This window comes from Salvelinus sp. IW2-2015, linkage group LG11 (genome assembly GCF_002910315.2).
Source record: "Salvelinus sp. IW2-2015 linkage group LG11, ASM291031v2, whole genome shotgun sequence".
Classification (NCBI taxonomy): Eukaryota; Metazoa; Chordata; class Actinopteri; order Salmoniformes; family Salmonidae; genus Salvelinus; species Salvelinus sp. IW2-2015.
In genome coordinates this window covers 21,616,563-21,636,944 of record NC_036851.1, presented here as the reverse complement: position 1 = coordinate 21,636,944, position 20,382 = coordinate 21,616,563, and the positions used below count along the sequence as shown (strand labels likewise).

The following is a 20,382-nucleotide window of genomic DNA, read 5'->3' as shown; positions in this document are numbered from 1 at the left end:
TGTAAACAAATAAAAGCTATATTTAATGCCTAGGCCTTAAATCACAGCTAAATGTAAGGAGGAGAAATGCCTTCCAGATGAGCTTTTTCACAGGCTGGAGAGGAATGCACATGCTGTCTGTATTGGTTTCCTGGGCTGAGACGATGACAGACCGGGCTGCAGCACGCCATCTAAAGACAGACTACAGCTGGAGTCAGAAAGAGAGGGAAGGATAGAGCGCAGAGAGAGAGGAAAGTAAAAAGAGACAGAGTTAGAGAGACCGTGAGAGAGAAACAGATAGAGGAATTTGCCATGGCACTTCCAACTGCTCTTTCACAGTGGAAAAAGGGAATTCTGTGCTTTTACTGCTATATGAGAGGAAGTCATGATTCACTGGGACACCAGCAGCCAAAATGCCTCTAACTATTTAACAGCCTAAGTAGTGAATGTTTTACTGCTGTGACATAGGCGGTGTTCGCCAGCTGTGGTGTGTCCATTCCCCAGTTACCCATACTACCCCATCAACCCCCCAGTCCTACCCCATCAACCCCTCCAGACCTCCTCCCAGGATGAGGGCAAAGCTCAGGCTGAGAAGCAGCAAGAAGCCAACTATCCACRTCAGCGGCCGCTGTTTTCATTGAATGTTACTGATATGGGTTTGGTTAGGGGGGTGGGGGATGAGGGAAAGGGAGGAAATGGATGAAGGGAGAGAGGGGAATCGAGGCCAAAGCAGGGACGGGGACATTAGGTATCAGGTTACGGGCCTGTTTCTCCAGCATCAAAAAATACAAATGTAAAGGCTTGTGTAGGAAGGTCTTATTTTAGCTTAACAACAGGTCACACCAATGTTTTGGCTAGCATCTTAAAAATGTATTTTACCTCAGTGCATCTGCATAAGGCCATTAACACACAAATGGCCCACAGGCTACCTTCCATTGTGTGCAGAATGACTGCTTCCCTACAAACCCTTTAAGGAGTGATCTGATCTCAATAGAAGTGAACCACTTCACAATGTGAAGTTATAGCCACTCATGATAGACATTTCATTTTATGAACCGCAGGCGTTCTAACTTTGAAGTTATTAATTAGTCAACATAATCTGTATAACAAAGTAACAGATTTTCAAACTACATTCAACTATACACCCCATTTTTCTCTTCTCCCTCCTTCTGCCTTGCCCCCCCCCCCCCAGTAGGGGGCACTAAGGAAGGGTTAATTAACCAGTGAGAGAAGGGGTGTGGGGTTGAGCCTTAGCGTGGGAGGAGAGCCATATAAAAGTGCCAGAGCAAAAGTGGCGCTTTATCCGCCCCGCTCACGATAGGAGGAAACGCTCCTTCTCTGTCACACATTCACACTGGACAGGAGGAGAATGTTAGCAGCAGCATCCAAAAGGAGAATGAATGAGACCCACAAAATGATAGCTTTCGCTTTGCTTTTCATCGCCACACTCCTTCACGGTAAGTAAAAACTCATACATCCAGGCTTTCCAAGCTGAAGTTGAAAGAAAGCATGGCCATCTGCAGAGATAGGGAGGGTCAGGGTAGAGACTCTTCAGAAGTATCTTTGCATTCACTGTGCCTAGAATATAGACTAGTCTTTACATGGCAGAATAGAAGCTATTGTCTGGAACATAAACACTGGAAACATGCTTGATAGCAGGCTAAACCTCAATCCTGTACTATCTCCATCTGATCTATCACATTTCCTGCCAATGAGAAGAGACTTCACTTGAACTTTGAGCCATTTGTCTTTGTTCTGATGGCAACACCAAACTGCACATAAACTAACATTACAACAATAGCAGTTATTTATGTTATACTTAATTGCATGAGACTTTTGTTGCCGTGGAGGATGACATTGAGATAGTAATTTGTTTCATCTCAAACTCATGCCATGTTCATGGGATGTATTACAAATTATGTCAATGGTAGTGGAAGTATCAGATTATARTTCTACGAGTAGAAGACAGCTGGTTCAGCTATGGAAAGTACCTCGATCTGAGGAACACATGCATGTACATTAATGTTGAAAAGGAATCATTATACTGTACCAGTCAAAAGTTTGGACACCTACTCATTCAAGGGTTTTTCTTTATTTTGATTATTTTCTACATTGTATAGTGAAGACATCAAAACTATGAAATAACAGATATGGAATAATGTCTTAACCAAAAAAGTGTTAAACAAATCCAAATATATTTTAGATTTTAGATTCTTCAAAGTCGCCACCAATTTGCATTGACGATAACTTTGCACACTCTTGGCATTCTCTCAACCAGTTTCACCTGGAATGCTTTTCCAACAGTCTTGAAGGATTTCCCACATATGCTGAGCACTTGTTGGCTTCTTTTCCTTCACTCTGTGGGCCCACTCATCCAAAACCATCTCAATTGGGTTGAGGTTGGGTGATTGTGGAGGCCAGGTCATCTGATGCAGCACTTCATCACTCTTCTTCTTGGTCAAATAGCCCTCACACAGCCCGGAGCTGTGTTGGGTCATTGTTGTGTTGAAAAACAAATGATAGTCCCACTAAGCGCAAACCAGATGGTATCGCTGCAGAATGCTGTGGTAGCCATAGGGCTATCTTCTGTATACCACCCCTTCCTTGTCACAACACAACTGATTGGCTCAAACGCATTAAGAAGGAAAGAAATTCRACAAATGTACTTTTAACAAGGCACACCTGTTAATTGAAATGCATTCCAGGTGACTACCTCACGAAGCTGGTTGAGAGAATGCCAAGAGTGTGCAAAGCTGTCATCAAGGCAAAGGGTGGCTACTTTTAAGAATCTCAAATCTAAAATATATTTAGATTTGTTTAACACCTTTTTGGGTTACTACATGATTCCATATGTGTTATTTCATAGTTTTGATGTCTCACTATTATTCTACAATGTAGAAAATAGTCAAAATAAAGAAAAAACCCTTGAATGAGTAGGTGTGTCCAAACTTTTGACTGGTATTGTATCTTACAAAATCTTGAATCTTAAGAATGCGTGGACACTTATTTAATATAATTCACCATTCAATGAAAAGATGAACATCACAATGCCATGCCAAGCTCGCTGACATAAATTACTGGTACCAGAATTCCTTACAGTTGTTCCAAGCAGTGTGAGGGAGAATGCATGGGTGCAAGAGGTGGAAAAAGCAACAGGAGAAGCAAGAGGTACAGTAGGGACAGAGAAACAGAGGGAGAAAGATGGCGAGAGTGAGAAAAGAAGGGAAAAGGACAAAACAGTCTATAGTTTGTTTAAAGACCGTATTTCCTGAGAAGAGCCAAGTCTTTTTGTTTTCAAACAAATTCATATTTATACCATTTGTTTTATTGCTGGGTGCTACCATCAACTTTAGAGATGTGGAAGAGAGAGGGCTGTATTATGTTAGCACTACGCAGAATTACTGTAGTACGCTGGATTGAGTCAGAACTAAAAGACACTGGCATACAGTAGCTGTAGTAGGAGGTGCTTGTGAGAGATGGGGTTAGAGAAACGATCCAAACAGCAGGATGAGGGAATCTACTAAGGTGTTGTGGGACCCCAAAACTTGATGCAATTGTAAGTTTTGAATGTCACCTCTAAAAGTTCAATTAAACAAAACAGAGAATAGATGGATATCATCTGCAATCGCTCCACCTACAGCTTCACATGAGGAGATTGTAAATGCCTGCCGGTCTGAGTTTGAATTTGAGTAAAACCACCTTGTTTTCTTAACTGAAGACTCACTAACATTTCTAGAGGTTGTGTTTGTAAACACACTYCAWAGGATTTAAGCCATATGCTTTTCCTTGGTTAAGGAGGCTTACTAGTTTCAGAAAGAACTCGACCTGACCTCAGGGCCTGTAATTATGTGAATCAAAGATATTGTTTTAGCAACATCTACTGAACACTCACATAGGAACATGTCCAACAAAATGGTCTACGGCTGAAAACCCAGCACCCAATCTGAGCCAGGGGTTGCTTGTAAATATCTACTCAGGTATACACACATTTATTTTACCTTTATTTAACTAGGCAAGTCAGTTAAGAACAAATTCTTATTTACAATGGGTGGGTTAACTGCCTTGTTCAGAGGCAGAACGACAGGTTTTTACCTTTTCAGCTTGGGGATTCGATCTAGCGACCTTTCGGTTACTGGCCCAACGCTCTAACCACTAGGCTACCTGCCGCCCCGTAACAGAATTAAGCAGATTTGTTTTTATCTCAGAGACAACACATGGACTTGTGATAATAATGTTGGGCTATTCCTAATGAGAAGCAGGCTGCTTTTCCACCCAGTTCTCTCCTCAGTACTTAACTATATATTTCACCCCCCGTTTTTTGTTACAGTCCGGCACAGAATAAAGTAGTAATAACAGTGGTAATACGTGTTGCTCTCTCAGATCCACAAATTTTCCACAACCCGTTTAAAAAAAGAATTGGACCAAAATAAATGAATCATTCTAAATGTAAAAGCTGTTTTTTGTTAAAGGCAAGCCCACCTTTCCATTTGAGTGTCCTGYTGTTGTTTAGTCCAGTCTGGACATGAATGTTATTCAATATCACCTCCAGAGGCATGTTAGTAATTAGTCTGCAGGAGATATGAGATCTCCTTGTGATTCTCTTAGAACTGAATCTATGTCCAAACTTTTTCTTATTTAAACTGTTCCTGTCTGGACAGAGAAGGTAATGTATACAGCAGTGAAACTGTAACGGACAATCGGTGGAGTGAAAWACATACACAAGTAGAAACAGATGTCGTGTGTACTGAATCCTGACTGAAGTCCCCAGCACTTAGCTGTCATAACCCCAGGGTGGGGCAGCCATGGGTGCAGCATTAGGGCCTGATTGAAAACATGAGATCCTCCATCCTCTTTCTGGGTTTAATGCCAGGGAAAAGATGGCTGGGTTGGTTCTGGGACAGAGACAGAGATCAAGTTGGCAGGTCAGGATTCTGCTGTTTCAGAGGCAAGAGCTGCAAAGCTGTGTTTATACCCCGAGGGACTGAGGTCCAATGTCACATTCCTCAGCCACTAAAAGCAGCACTTTCAGACGCAAATTCCTTAGGTCCATTAGGAGAGGTGTACTATAGTGTCATACACAAGAGAAACCTGAAGAGTGACTAGAATCGCCAGTAGAATTAGGTTTTATTCAGCATCGTTTCACCTCTAAAAGCACAAGAAAAAGGATTGACACCCACCATCTAAGATTGTTCTGAAATCATTTCTGTTAAGATTAGCATTCATGCAACATTATTTTGTTGAAATATATTTTGATCTCTGAGAAATTAAGCCAATTGATTGCATCCAAAAATTGGCAATTTTAATTTATACGATTCATATAATATTCAATAAATATAGTACCTAATATCTAATTTGGACAAGTCCTCAACTGGCAGCTTCATTAAATAATACCCACAAAACACCAGTCTCAACGTCAACAGTGAAGAGGCAACTTCAGGATGCTGGCCTTCTAGGCAGAGTTGCAAAGAAAAAGCCATATCTCAGACTTGCCAATAAAAAGAAAAGATTAAGATGGGCAAAAGAACACAGATACTGGAAGGAGGAACTCTGCCTTGAAGGCCAGCATCCCAGAGTCGCCTCTTCACTGTTGACGTTGAGACTGGTGTTTTGCGGGTATTATTTAATGAAGCTGCCAGTTGAGGACTTGTGAGGCGTCTGTTTCTCAAACTTGACAATCTAATGTACTTGTCCTCTTGCTCAGATGTGCACCGGGGTCTACCACTCCTCTTTCTATTCTGGTTAGAGCCAGTTTGCGCTGTTCTGTGAAGGGAGTAGTACACAGCGTTGTACGAGATCTTCAGTTTCTTGGCAATCTCTCGCATGGAATAGCCTTCATTTCTCAGAACAAGAATAGACTGATGAGCTTCATAAGAAAGTTATTTGTTTCTGGCCATTTTGAGCCTGTAATCGAACCCACAAATGCTGATGATCCAAATACTCAACCAGTCTAAAGGCCAGTTTTATTGCGTCTTTAATCAGAACAACAGTTTTTAGCTGTGCTAACATAATTGCAAAAGGGGTTTCTAATGATCAATTAGCCTTTTAAAATGACAAACTTGGATTAGCTAATATAACGTGCCATTGGAACACAGGAGTGATGGTTGCTGATAATGGGCCTCTGTACGCCTATGTAGATATTCCATTAAAAATCAGCCGTTTCCAGCTACAATAGTCATTTACAACATTAACAATGTCTACACTGTATTTCTGATCAAGTTGATGTTGTTTTAATGGACAGAATATTTGCTTCTCTTTCAAAAACAAGGACACTTCTAAGTGACCCCAAACTTTTGAGCGGTAGTGTATATACATATTAGGAACACCTGCTCTTTCCATGACAGTAAACTGACTAGGCGAATCCAGGCAAAAGCTATGATCCCTTATTGATGTCACTTGTTAAATCCACTTTAAAATCAGTGTAGATGAAGGGGAGGAGACAGGTTAAAGAAGGAATTTTAAACCTTGAGACATGGATTGTGTGTGTGTGCCATTCAGAGGGTCAATGTGCAAGACGAAAGATTTAAGTGCCTTTGAACGGAGTATGGTAGTAGGTGTCAGACAACACCTTGTAGAGTCCAAGCCCGACAAATTGAGGCTATTCTGATAGCAAAAGGGCGTGCAACAGAATATTYGGAAGGTGTTCTCAGTGTTAATACAGTGCCTTCAGAAAGTATTCACACCCCTTGACTTTTTACACATTTTGTTGTGTTACAAGGTGGGATTAAAATTGATTTAATTGTCATTTTTTGTCAACGATCTACACAAAATACTCTGTCAAAATGGAATAACAATTCTTACAATGGTAAAAAATCTAATTATAATGATAATTTGAAAAAACAACACAAATATACTGTATCTTAATTAGATAAGTATTCAACCCCTTGAGTCAAGACCTTTGGCAGCGATAACATCTGCGATTACAGCACATTATACTTTTTTTAATTCTTCAAGCTCTGTCAAGTTGGTTGTTGATTATTGCTAGACAGTCATTTTCAAGTCTTGCCATAGATTTCCAAGACACAACTCTAGCTAGGCCACTCAGGAACATTCAATGACATCTTGGTAAGCAACTCCAGAGTATATTTGGCCTTTTAGGTTATTGTCTTGCTGAAAGGTGAATTTGTCTCAGTTTATGTTGGAAAGAAGACTGAACCAGGTTTTTCCCTAGGATTTTGCCTGTACTTAGCTCTATTCCGTTTATTTTTATCCTAACAAACTCTAGTCCATGCCGATGACAAGCATACTCATAACATGATGCAGCCACCACCATGCTTGAAAATATGAAGAGCAGTACTCAGTGATGTGTTGTGTTGGATTTGTCCCAAACATAATACTGTGTATTCAGGACATAAAGTTATATGTCGTTGTCACATTTTTTGCAGTTTTACTTTAGAGCCTTGTTGGAAACAGAATGCATGTTTTGGAATAATTCTTATTCTGTACAGACTTCCTTCTTTTCACTCTGTCATTTACGTTAGTATTGTGGAGTAACTACAGTGTTGTTGATCCATCCTCAGTTTTTTCCTATCACAGCCATTCAACTCTGTAACGATTTTAAAGTCACCATTGGCCTCARGGGGAAATCCCTGAGCGGTTTCCTTCCTCTCCAGCAAACTGAGTTAGAAAGGACACCTGTGTCTTTGTAGTGACTGGGTGTATTGATACACCATCCAAAGTGTAATTAATAACTTCACCATGCTCAAAGGGACATTCAAAGTCTGCTTTTTTAACCCATCTACCTAGGTGCCCTTCTTTGCGAGGCATTGGAAAACCTCCCTGGTCTTTGTGGTTGAATCTGTGTTTGACATTCACTGCTTGACTGATGGACCTTACAGATCATTGTATGTGTGGGGTACAGAGATGACTTAGTCAGAAAAAAATCATGTTCAACACTATTGTTGCACACAGAGTGAATCCATGGAACTTATTAAGTGACTTGTTAAGCAAATTTGTACTCCTGAACTTATTTAGGCTTGTCAAAACAAAGGGTTTGAGTACGTATTGACTCYAGATATTTTATTTTTTCATTTTTAATGAATTTGAACAAATTTCTAAAAACATAATTCCACTTTGACAATATGGGGTATTGTGTGTAGGCCAGTGACACAAAATCGAAATGTTATCAATTTTTAATTCAGGCTGTAACACAACAAAATGTGGAAAAAGTCAAGGGGTGTAAATACTTTATAAATGCTCTGTATATATTTTTTTAACTAAGTCCCTTAAACGAGACCCTAAGTCATTCAAACAAGATAATTAGTAGTCTCCTCTTTTTTTGCCTTGGGCTTCAGGGCATCCATTAGTAAACACAATTAAATTGCCACAAAATTGCAGGAAAAACCAAACTCAAGTGACACGTGTATTAACAGTTGCTAGCCTACGTATACCAGTGTGAGAACCTCCCTCAGTACTGTTGACTCACCTGTTTACACGACACACTGACTGTTTGACACTTGTGGCACCTGCCCATCATACGGATTTAGCCAATCCAATCAATGCAACACACAGCATTTAACACACTGCAACAACTGACCGTAAATGTTCAATTCCATAAGCAAACACGGTGGAAAGACAGTCGGAAATGTCCAACCTAGTGATACAGTAGCCTATCCAAAACCCTGCCAAATTCTACACACTTTTATTTTAGAATGGCTATGACCTGTTCTTGCTTGGACAAGACTTATGTGGCTTTAACTAGAAAACAACAATGTGTTACTGTATGGAGAAATGACAGGGAGGGAGGAGAGAGTCGTAATGAGATCTACAGAAATATCATAATGCCTAGTGGGTGAGGTAATGACGTTGTGTGAGAGGAGTGGAAAGGAGGGGGCCATTAGTATCTCAGTAAACATGTTCAATCTCAGGAAAAAGGGAGTCAGACGCATGGCTTATTAGTGTTTTTTATACCAGTACTATCTATGTCTAGTTTAGTCTATTAAACATACACTGCCCAGCATGGTATCCACTGGATTAGCACTGTCCGTAGTAGCTGACAATAGTAGCATTCAATAGTACAAACTGTTAAGTCTGAACTTGATTCAACCCACCACAGTAACTTACTTGAAAATATAAATTGGCACTTCACGTAAAACAGGCTTTCACCTCAGAGGGCCTGATGGGTAGAAGTAGTAAAAAAACAAGTTTTTGGAAAAAATGTATTAATTCAATATCACTGTGAGCCAACAATTTCAGTAAATCAGTAATATATTTCAGCAAGGAGTTCAGATGTTTAACAGGCTAGCTAGATGGAAACTTAATTCACCTAGATGATTTGATATTGTGTATTCCACTGACTAATGAGTCTGAAACGGGCACTGGTGTTGTCTAGGGAAGCACAGCTCTCCTATTAGTTCTTCGTGGCATGTGAGAGCTGGGACTGAGATGGAGTCAGTATCAAATCCCATTAGTCTAAAAGACAGCCATCCCCAAGTAAGGGTATCAGTGATATATCAAGACCCCCATTCAAAAGGCCCCACTTACAGGCACAGACGGGCACAAGGGACTTATATTTCACTTTAAAACTTGCCATGGCGTTTATATGCCCATGGTTTCACCCTGTTGGAGGATAATGGGTGTTACACACTGGAGAGATATCCTTACCCTCTTTTAGCAGTGAGTGGCACCTCTCTTATAGCATAACGCCTGGCAAAGAAGACTTTAGACATACCATATTTGATGGTTGGTTTATTGAAATATCAAATGCTTCAAGGGTTTAGAAATTATAAGTTAGTTTTGGAGAGTGTGAAAGCGGTGCAGGTGTTATACTGAAACAAATATAAACGCAACATGCAACAATTTCAAAATATTTACTGAGTTATAGTTCATATGAGGAAATAAGTTAATTGAAATATATTCATTAGGCACTAATCTATGGATTTCACATGACTGGGAATACAGATATGCATCTGTTGGTCACAGATACCTTTAAAAAAATGGGGCTCACAATGGGCAACAGAATCTCATCACTGTATTTTTAAGCATTCAAATTGCCTTCAATCAAATGCAATTGCATTCGTTGTCCGTAGCATATGCCTGCCCATACCATAGGCCCACCGTCATCATGGGACACTCTGTTCACATTGTTGAACATCAGCAAACCGCTCGCCCACACGACACCATGCACATGGTCTGCAGTTGAGGCTCCTGAAACATGGGACAAACACGTTACATGTTGCATTTATGTTTTTGTTCAGTGTATATTAATCCACATGAGTAGTTATGTAGTTTTGAAGAAGTAAGAATCTTATCTGTCTGTCCAGCCACATAGCTAACTGGGTATGAGGACATGAATGCACATACTAAGACTTTAAGGAGTGTAATAATATAACTTCCATTTCCAGTAAATGACACAGAGGCCTATGTATTAAAGCCAGTGTACTTGCTACATAGGTCCCATAATGTCTGTCATTAGACCAGAGAGAAATTTCCCTGGGGGGCTCGTACCTACCATTCCAGCGGGAGTGTGTCTGGAGTCAGGCTCCCTGGCTGGCGGCGACAAGAGAACGTTTATTTGCACTGGGGCCGTGTTCCCACGCATCCAGGACATCTACTTGAAACAGTTACTGAGGAAGTCCCGCAGCATTATCAAGGACCCCACTCATGAGGTGTTCACTCCCTTACCATCGGACAGATGGTATCGGAGCATGGTCTGCAACAGTTTCTATCTAAAAGCCATCAGACTGCTGTACACTTGAACTGGACTGACGACCTGCACTGACTCTCCGTCCCTTAGCACACATGCATGCTCACACACACACACACACACACACACACATCACAATTGCTGCTACCAGACTCTTATTTACTATTGCTAATAGTGCACAATTTAAACACTTGGCCCACAATCCCCCCTTTTCTGATACATGTGTAAACATTGTACTATAAATTGTGCCTTCCTGTATTATACTGATGCTAAATTGTTTATTCTATTCTACTGAGCCATTTACTTTGTTGGTATTCTTGTATTTTATTATTGTTGAGGAGCCTGCAAGTAAGCATTTCATTGGACGGTGTCTACCATGTTTATCCTGTACATGAGACTAATAAGACTAGAAACTTGAACTTGGAACAGGCTGAGCTGAAGACTTATCCCACAGTTAGGCTATTAATTACAGGTCCTTCTTTAGTGCTGCATGGGGCCTAATTGATTTCAGGTCAGGCCCTGGGTGGAGCCTATTAGAGACGGGCTCCATTGGTTTAACAAACACCTCACTCTAGATTACATTCACAGCCCATGAGACCCCCCCTCCCTTGGGATCACTACTAATACCAGAATATATTGGTGTGGCAGGATTGCTATCAGTTCTGCGAGTCCAGGTGCTAAGTGAAGTCTGTTTGCACACATGCTGTAGAATTATGTGGTGGTGATATAAGCCAGGATAGGTCTGGGCTCAGTTGAGCATAGCTTGGAAAAACAATGTCATGTAAAAATCAATACAAATGACCATGTAGCTTGGTGTAAATTAGAATAGCAACCCTCAAGCTAAGTGACACAGAAGACTCTACTCTTTCAGGATTGGACATCATTGTTGTGACAAAGTTGTCATAGTAGCTACAGTACATGTTGGGATGCAAGTGTTATACTATAAGTTATCCAATTSTTCTCTTCCAGGTGGCGTAGTTGCAGAATATGAGGTTGTTACTGGGCCCACACGGCCAGTGAATGATGCTGGAGTCATTCGTGGGGACGACATTGATACTACACAACTGGCAGATGAAGGTAAGAAACTTATCCATTAGCAGATTATCTCCACAGAGCCACTATGGGTGTTGCTGTATTTATATACCATCCTATAGGCTCATCCCATCATTTTTTTGTCAACAATGAATTAAATACAATTGGACATAGGCCTAAAACCCTAAACCTTTTTTTCAGAGGCAGATACACCCTTTGACCAGATCACTGTATTCCCCAGTATTCCTGGACTGGATTCCAACCTCTCAAACATTTTAGATGACACCACAGCGGCTCCAGTCACCGAGGTGGTAGAGGAGACCACAGACATGAGGGAGGCCACAGGGAAGGCTGGTGAAGCAGCAACCACAGACGACGACCAGGAGACCCAGGCTCCCCAGCAGATTCTAACCTCCCAGTCAAGTGACATTGTGCTCATCCCAGAGGTGACCCAGAGTGCAGTGACAATACCAACCAAATTGGGCCTCCCGAGTGGCGCAGCGGTCTAAGGCACTGCATCGCAGTGCTAGAGGCGTCACTACAGTCCCGGGTTCAATCCTGGGCTGTGTCGCTGCTGGCCGCGACTGGGAGACCCATGACGCGGCACACAATTGGCCCAGTGTTGTCTGGGTTAGGGGAGGGTTTGGCCAGCCGTGATGTCCTTGTCCCATTACGCTCTAGTGACTCCTTGTGGCGAGCCAGGCACATGCATGCTGTCTTTGGTCACCAGTTGTTACGGTGTTTCCTCTGACACATTGGTGTGGCTGGCTTCCGGGTTAAGCATGCACTGTGTTGCAGCGATGGGACAAGACTAACTACCAATTGAATATCACAAAATTGGGGAGAAAAATGGGTAAAAAGTACAAAACGAATAATATTATTTGTATTTATACCATCCAAATCACCCAATCCAAGTTCCGAATGAATGATACACACTCAGGTGGTCTGATCTCTCTCCACAGGCTGGTGTGATGTGTGTTGATAAAGAAGCGGTCCAGAACAGAGATGCAGTGAGTCTGAAAATAAAGGCCTCGTCCAGCTGTGTAAGTACTGTCCACGCCACAGGTACGCGCGCACATGTATGGACACACACCTCACCAAAGGAAAAGCCACTGCATTCCTGATCTGACATTCAGGAAACCCTCTTCGCAGCAGTGTCCACCTCAGTTCAAACTGTATCCAGAGGGTAGTCTCAAGGTGGAAAATGTGAGCGGAAGCTAAGATGGTCAGAGTAAGAAGTTACAGGTGACTGGGTCTTGAAGCAAAATCATAACAGGAAAAAGGAAAAGGAGTTTGTTTACAGAGATGCCACTTTCAATTTCCCCTTTTCAAACCATTGCACATGAGCTAAGAAGGAAATTCCTCTTCATTAAATCAGCAGTGATTAATATGTCTCCAGTGGGCAGTTTTCGAGGAGGCAAGTGGGACACCAGCCCTTCTCCTCCCTAGTTATGCCTGCCAGGTTGGGGGAGTCAAACGTGTGTTACAACTCAAGGTATGCCTTCAGGAGAGAGGTCCAGAGAGGGCGAGAAGAACGTGTTGAAAGGTTTGGCGTGAAGGGTGGCTGGGCGGTGGTGGGGCTGCTGCTTTAGCGTATGTATCAAAGTGATTCCTCAGCGTCTTGGGGCAGTGCCGGTTGGGCTAACAGGAATTCCGCTCCGTGCAGGTCGGGCCAGGTTAGGGAAGGGATGTCTGGCATTTCTCAGCTGTGTCTGTCTGCCTGCCGTCTGGAGCTCCAGCTCCTCTGATCTCAGTCACGATTAAATTGTATTAAATGGTTCCTTGGAATAGAGGAGTCTATCCCCCATTAAGGGGCCTATGTAACAGTATTGAATGGGACCGAGCTCCCCCCACTCTTTCTCCATTTAGGCTTGCATGGGAATGCCCCTGCAGCATGGCATGTAATCAGTGACACGCTCACTCTTACACCAGACTAAGCGTTATGACTTGATTGGCTTCATCCGTGTTAGACACCACATTTCCTTTGAAGTAGGGGATCTTTAATGACACATCCATGTATGTGTCCAATTATATGAGGATCATATTTAGATATATAAAAAGTTTTCAATTATAAACAAATTACTGATACAAACTGGTGCACTACACAATATAGCTGCACCAGGGGCTGGAGGCAAAACATGTTTTACCTTGAGCTAACAGCAACTACTCAAACTTCTAATAGAACATTCCTGAATGATAACATAAAGTAGGCTATCAAATACATGTCATCCAATGACCCCTCACCCCTCAATTCTAACCCCTTACAGAGAGTACTCGAAAATAAGTTGATTCAGGGAAAAGAGAAGTGAATAAAACTGTTTTCAACATAAAGATTATGGTTTGTGTGCTGTACATGCATTATATTGTACATGCTCTGAGTGCCATAGCAGATGAGGCCTTGAGAGCGGTCTAGTTTCCTTGGCAGAGCCCGTGAGCTTTGTAATGAGGCCAGCTGTCCACTCTGGGGCTGGGATCAAGGGTTTGAGCAGAGCTGTCTGTGGGGGCTGGTGGCTCTATTTGGATCATGTTACATAGGGTGGAGTATAATTGCACAAGGTTTTGGTATCATTTTTTGGCTTATGGGAAGGAAAGAAAGAAAGAAAGAAAGAGGGAAATATGGGATGAGGTAGGTTCCTTTCAGGGTATACATTTCTAAAGAGCCATAGTTGTGAATGTGTATGCACAATAATGTACTGTATGTGAGCACACTTCGGGAAGACAATTCACACTTCAGTTATCTAAATGACAAGGACTAACCAGAAGTTCTGTAGCCCCAAGTGCAAACACTTTATTAATCCAACTAGTCTTTCCACAGGAAGAGACCAGGTCTAAAATTGAAAGTGTTCTGGAGCACCTGTGTGGGGTCGACTGTAAACTGGAGGTCTTTCAGGAGGACAACTCTAAAGAAATCCTGATCTTTGGCCAATACATAGAAGGTTAGCCTCCTCCTCTGCTTTTTAATAATGTGGGATGACTCCGATAGTCTGTTGTTGAAAAAATATTAACCAAATCACATTTTCTCTTCTTACAGCTGATGCTAAAGGAATGGCAGAGAAGTTCAACAATGACAATATAAAAGACAAGGTAGAGTCTCACGTCTCTTTATTTCTAATTAAATACCAGGAAAACACATTATTCCAATTACACATATGAAGTTCACATAATTCACACCACGTACACTTCCATGCCTGAGTCATGAGAAAGACATTATGTTCAGTGGCCACTGCAGTCACACCTACAATAAAGGGCTTTAATTTGTGGTAAGTGAGGAAAAGTCACAGTGCTGATTTGGCTCCTGATCTAACCACAGTGAAATAAACAAGGAGACACGCCTCCAGGCTCCAAGCTGCCGGGAAGATGTTGCATGACAAACAGAAGAAAAAAAATACGCTGGAATTCCTTTTTTTCCCAGTGGACATGGTGTTGAGTGTTCCCAGCGGGAAGGAGGAATGGGTGATTCCTTCTCCAACCATGTTGTCCTTTTGACATTAGARACTGTGCTCCATCTCTACACCCGTCCTTACACCCCTTGCAACACTAAAAACAGTTAAGTGAGCTGCACCCAGCCACACTTTTCTCATTATGTTGGTCAGTCAGTTCAATAGCACCTTTGTGTTCAGACTTTGCTGTGGAGGGTTGGGAGATTATGCCCTTTCTCCACTCAGTCAGTTATCTCTATACTGTAAAGCCTGGGTACATAAAGCCTATAGTCATCCTCTACAGCAGGGATGGGCAACTTTGATGGGGGCCACAAAAAAAACATAACTCATGGGGGTCTGCGTTTGTAGTTTTACAGCTATTTTACTGCAGTTCTACACACTTTACCATAGGGTGGAGGCAAATGTTTGCAGTTTTTAATATGYTAACTGATGATCAAATGGGCAGTACCCTGGTTAGTAATTCAACCATGCTTACCACAAGTTTAGATAGCTGGCCGCTAAACTAATTTACCAATCTAAAATAAAATTGCTGACATAGGCTAATTGAGTTTTATTTGTTTTATTTTAATTTCACCTTTATTTAAGCAGGTAGGCCAGTTGAGAACAAGTTCAAATTTACAACTGCGACCTGGCCAAGATAAAGCAAAGCAGTGTGACAAAAACAACAGTTACACAACCAAATTTTTAAATTGCACCTTGTATATTCTATCTCTCAACAGGAAGTTGAGACCCTGACTGTTTTAATTGATTCATGGTCTACTGAAGGGGGCTGCCAGTTGCCTATCCCGGCTCTACAGTCTAGGGGTAAAATATCCTGATCCAGATGGCATCAGAGGCCCTGCTATTACTAGTGACAGTATACAATCTATACCAGAAAAATGCAGATGACTGCTGTAATTCACACAGGGTATTTTGTAAGAAAGACCATGTACAGTTCCAGCCATGCAGAGATTGTGGATTCTTTGCTTGTAGAACTATTTAGAACTTTTTTCCCCCTCCCCTCTGCGTCCCCCTTACATTTATTTATGAAAACCCTGAATTCCTGATATTAACATGTATAACTCTCCTCGTCTCTCCAGATTGATTTTGAGGAAGCTGTTCCTCGCTGGGGGAAGAACTCCAAGCTAGTGCTGGTCTCCCTGCTGCTCACTGGACTGCTCCTGGCTATTCTGCTCATCGCAGGTTACTACCTGAAAACCCACCGCCCACCACCCAAGGGGGCGAGACTGGTGAGTGGTCATGATATGAGAGAGACCCATAGAAAACTAAAACAGTGTAAAGGACCAAGTTCACTGGGAAGACTGGGTGGTTGATGCACCTCTTGCTTGTCTATTTAAAATGTTATGACTGGATTTGAGGAGAGGTTATCCTTTGGTTGCTTCCTCACTCAAACCCACACTCACATAAACAGCTCTAAGTCTTCTCTGCTGTTTCTATTTCATCCTCATACCAGGTGGCCACATATGTTAAATTTTTTCTCTCCTACAAAAGCCTCATGAGATTGTCCGAAATAGAGAAAGTTCAGCACTGTTGCTACTCTCCCTAGGAGTGGCCGTCCAGCAAAAATGACTGCAAGAGCACAGCGCAGAATGCTCAATGAGGTTTAGAAGAATCCTAGTTTCAGCTAAAGACTTAGAAATTTCTGGAACATGCTAACATCTCTGTTGACGAGTTTACTATATGTAAAACACTAAACAAMAATGGTTTTCATGGGAGGACACCACGGAAGAAGCCACTGCTGTCCAAAAAAAACATTGCTGCACGTCTGAAGTATGCAAACGAGCACCTGAATGTTCCACAGCACTACTGGCAAAATATTCTGTGGACAGATGAAACTAAAGTTGAGTTGTTTGGAAGGAAGGAACACACAACACTATGTGTGGAGAAAAAAAGGCACAGCACACCAACATCAAAACCTCATCCCAACTGTAAAATATGGTGGAGGCAGCATCATGGTTTGGGGCTGCTTTGCTGCCTCAGGGCCTGGACAGCTTGCTACAGTATCACTGACAGAAAAATGAATTCCCATGTTTATCAAGACATTTTGCAGGAGAATGTAAGGCTATCTGTACGCCAATTGTAGCGCAACAGAAGTTGGGTGATGCAACAGGGCAACGACCCAAAACACAGAAGTAAATCAACAACAGAATGGTTTCAACAGAAGAAAATACGCCTTCTGGAATGGCCCAGTCAGAGTCCTGACCTCAACCCAAATGAGATGCTGTGGCATGACCTCGAGAGAGGTTCACACCAGACATCCCAAGAATATTACTGAACTGAAACAGTTGTGTAAAGAGGAATGGTCCAAAATTCCTCCTGACCGTTGTGCAGGTCTGATCCGCAACCACAGAAAACGTTTGGTTGAGGTTATTACTGCCAAAGGAGGGTCAACCAGGTATTAAATCCAAGGGTTCACATACTTTTTCCACCCTGCACTGTGAATGTTTACACGGTGTGTTCAATAAAGACATGAAAAGTATAATTGTTTGTGTGTTATTAGTTTAAGCAGACTGTGTTTGTCTATTGTTGTGACTTAGATGAAGATCAGATCAAATGTTAGGACCAATTTATGCAAAAATCCAGGTAATTCCAAAGGGTTCACATACTTTTTCTTGCCACTATATAAAACATGTCCTAAACTCAATACAAACTGTATGTGATGTGCCGTTGTTTGCTATTCCTTCAGTTGAATCTGTACTGTTATCACAATATTTCAGTATTAAGTCCAAGCTCTATACCTCTTAACACTTATGGCCCATCCCAACCTGCCATCAGTGTTTCTTTAATTGAATCTATATGGTTCCTCTGTTGTGCCTGCAGGCCGAAGAGGGTTTCCAGGTGGATGAGGAGAACCAGGCCAACACCCTGGTGTCTGTGGCCCCTCTGCAACCACAGGAGCCCCTGGACAAGCCCCCCACCAACGGCCACTCCGCCACCCAGACCCCCGTTGTCGACACCGAAATGTGAACAAGCTCTGAATGACACCCCCCACACCCAATCACCACATTCCCAATACCTCTCCCCCTCAGTTACCTGGGGATACTGCACTCTGACACAGATTCAACATCCAACCCTCCACCCCCAGGATGATGACAATGAGGAAACTGATGATGACGATGTCTGTAATGTGAAAAAGAGATTGTGATCACTGGCCTCTATTAGGTTTCAGTAGCGTCAGAGAAGGAGCCCAAACTCTGAGTTTGGGGGACTGGACAGCTGGGACAGACTGCAGTCCAGAAACAATAATCACAGCAAAAAAAGGGCAACAGATCACCGGAATTGACAGTTTGTGTTGCTGTTTCCAAATTCAAGTATAAATCAAGGTATATGCTATATCTTAAACACTTTCAGATCTGAAATATACTCATTTGAACTAAAGGGTCATCGTAGTTTAAAGTATTGATTGCTTGGTTCATTTGTTTGTATGATCTTATGTGATTGTTTGCTTGACTCGCCTGTTCGAGGTAAGAAGTCAAATTTGGGTAACAGAAGTGGAGAAAGAGTGATTCAATTACTGGAGATTATTTGAACCATTAAAGAGGTTGAATAGGCAGCTTTAAAATAAGTATCAATATGACTGGCTAGTGCAGAGCTCAGAGTTGAATCCTGTTGCCTTTAAATCGAGGCCTGTCATAAGTTGTGAGGGGCTGCCGTATGTTTGTTTCAGAATGATGTACAGTAGGCTTAGTGCGTCACTATTTCTATCAAGACAAACTTTCTATTGTAGTTTTTTAAAACATGTTTTTTCTGTTCTGACTTACCACTGTGTCTTTGAGAATGTTGAACCAGGTAGACTCCTTTTATCATTCAGGAAAACAAACAGACAAGTTTTGTGTGGCGAATTTGATCAATAATATTAGTCTCTATGGTGCACTGCCGTTAGATTTCGACAAAACCCCTAATAACATATTCAACATTCCAAAGACACTTTATGTCCTCAATAAATCAGTTCATCATGAAACATACATGGATGAAAGTAAAGCTGTATTTTAGCTATTGTTTTTTAAGGACTGATTGTTTTCATACAATATTGCATGTGTACATATGCCATTTTTCCTCTGTTCGTAATATCTGTGTCCCATAAATTGTGATTGTGTCAATGTTGCTACTGTTTTTTTGTCTTTCTGACCATGTCACACTAGCCTAACCATGTCACAAAGCAAGGCACACACACTTCTATCTCTTTATAGACCCCATATGAGGAACAGTGAAGGCATTATTCCAATGAGGTTCTTATGATATGATGGGCCTCTTTTAAAAAGATTTTTTTTAACCAAATGTTTAATGTGTAATCAAAAAGGTATCAACGGCTATAAAAAAAAATTCTCAACTACATACAGTTTACAGTATTAACTAGCATTGCCTGATGAACTTACCCACAGATTACATTATTTTGGACATTGAATTATCTGACAGTGTATGCTAATCATGTATATTTCTAGCAAAACCATTCTAGATATCATGATCATATGACAGCCACAAATGTTTGTTTATGGTCATAGAGATGACGTGTGTTAATTGTTGCGTGTGTTAATTGTTGAGTCCATACAGAAATAGATCTACCCTATTCTATGGGGAACTGACCAGCATCTGTGGTACAGGGATAGCATGGGAGTTAGTGGGCCTGCCCTCGTACAGGTGTAGGATTTTAAATTTGATCACCCTGTTGCAGGAGAACTTTCAAACTTGTCGTATATTTGAGGTTTAAAAGGCTTCTGAAGTTTGTAATTTCCACTTTGAAATTTCAGACATGATTTCCCTTACGAAAAATGTATCATCCCCTACAAAAATGTCCATTAATTATAATCCACATTTCCTGTTGCTGCAGGATTCTTTTCCTGCTGTAGCAAACTGGTTTAAATTAAGATCCTACATCTGTACTATAAAAGTTCTTACATCAGGCTTTAAGTAGATCCCTATGGCCCAGGGAACAACTATGGGTGTTAATGTTTAAATCTCCAGGGAGGTGTATGCAGAGCAACCCCTGCACAAAGTGTACTGTACAGAAGTCATAGGAAGTATTCTGCCCTTATGCATTCTTATTTCGACGTGAAACCCATCACTGGTGTGTTTGGCCAAAGAGCTCTATTTTATTAAATGTCATCTGACCATAGCACTAGTTCCAATCCAAGTGCCAAAGCTATTCAGCAAACTCCAGACAGTGCCATGATCAGATGACATGAAAATAGAGCTCTTTAGCCACAAACACCAGTGGTGGGTTTCAAATAAACTGAAGCATATTCAGAAACTGTAAAATATGGTGGTGGATCTTTGATGTTATTGGGATAT

The 20,382-nt window shown here is 41.6% G+C and overlaps 1 protein-coding gene across 1 annotated transcript; it reads left to right on the top strand.

Annotated features, from left to right (window-relative positions):
- Positions 1-1,267: 1,267 nt before the first annotated feature.
- LOC111969969 (hematopoietic progenitor cell antigen CD34) lies at positions 1,268-19,197 on the top strand. The gene is made up of 8 exons (XM_023996391.2): positions 1,268-1,436; positions 11,591-11,698; positions 11,855-12,099; positions 12,616-12,696; positions 14,469-14,589; positions 14,685-14,737; positions 16,173-16,322; positions 17,914-19,197. The coding sequence occupies exons 1-8, from the start codon at positions 1,349-1,351 to the stop codon at positions 18,058-18,060; spliced, it is 993 nt and encodes a 330-aa protein (XP_023852159.1). The 5' UTR covers positions 1,268-1,348; the 3' UTR covers positions 18,061-19,197.
- Positions 19,198-20,382: the final 1,185 nt, after the last annotated feature.

Bases quoted from the DNA above. Each gene is read 5' to 3' on its own strand.
- LOC111969969 (XM_023996391.2), top strand. From the start codon at position 1,349: ATGTTAGCAGCAGCATCCAAAAGGAGAATGAATGAGACCCACAAAATG. The intron at 14,590-14,684 runs GTTAGCCTCCTC...CTCTTCTTACAG, and splicing joins CTTTGGCCAATACATAGAAG to CTGATGCTAAAGGAATGGCA. The intron at 16,323-17,913 runs GTGAGTGGTCAT...TTGTGCCTGCAG, and splicing joins CACCCAAGGGGGCGAGACTG to GCCGAAGAGGGTTTCCAGGT.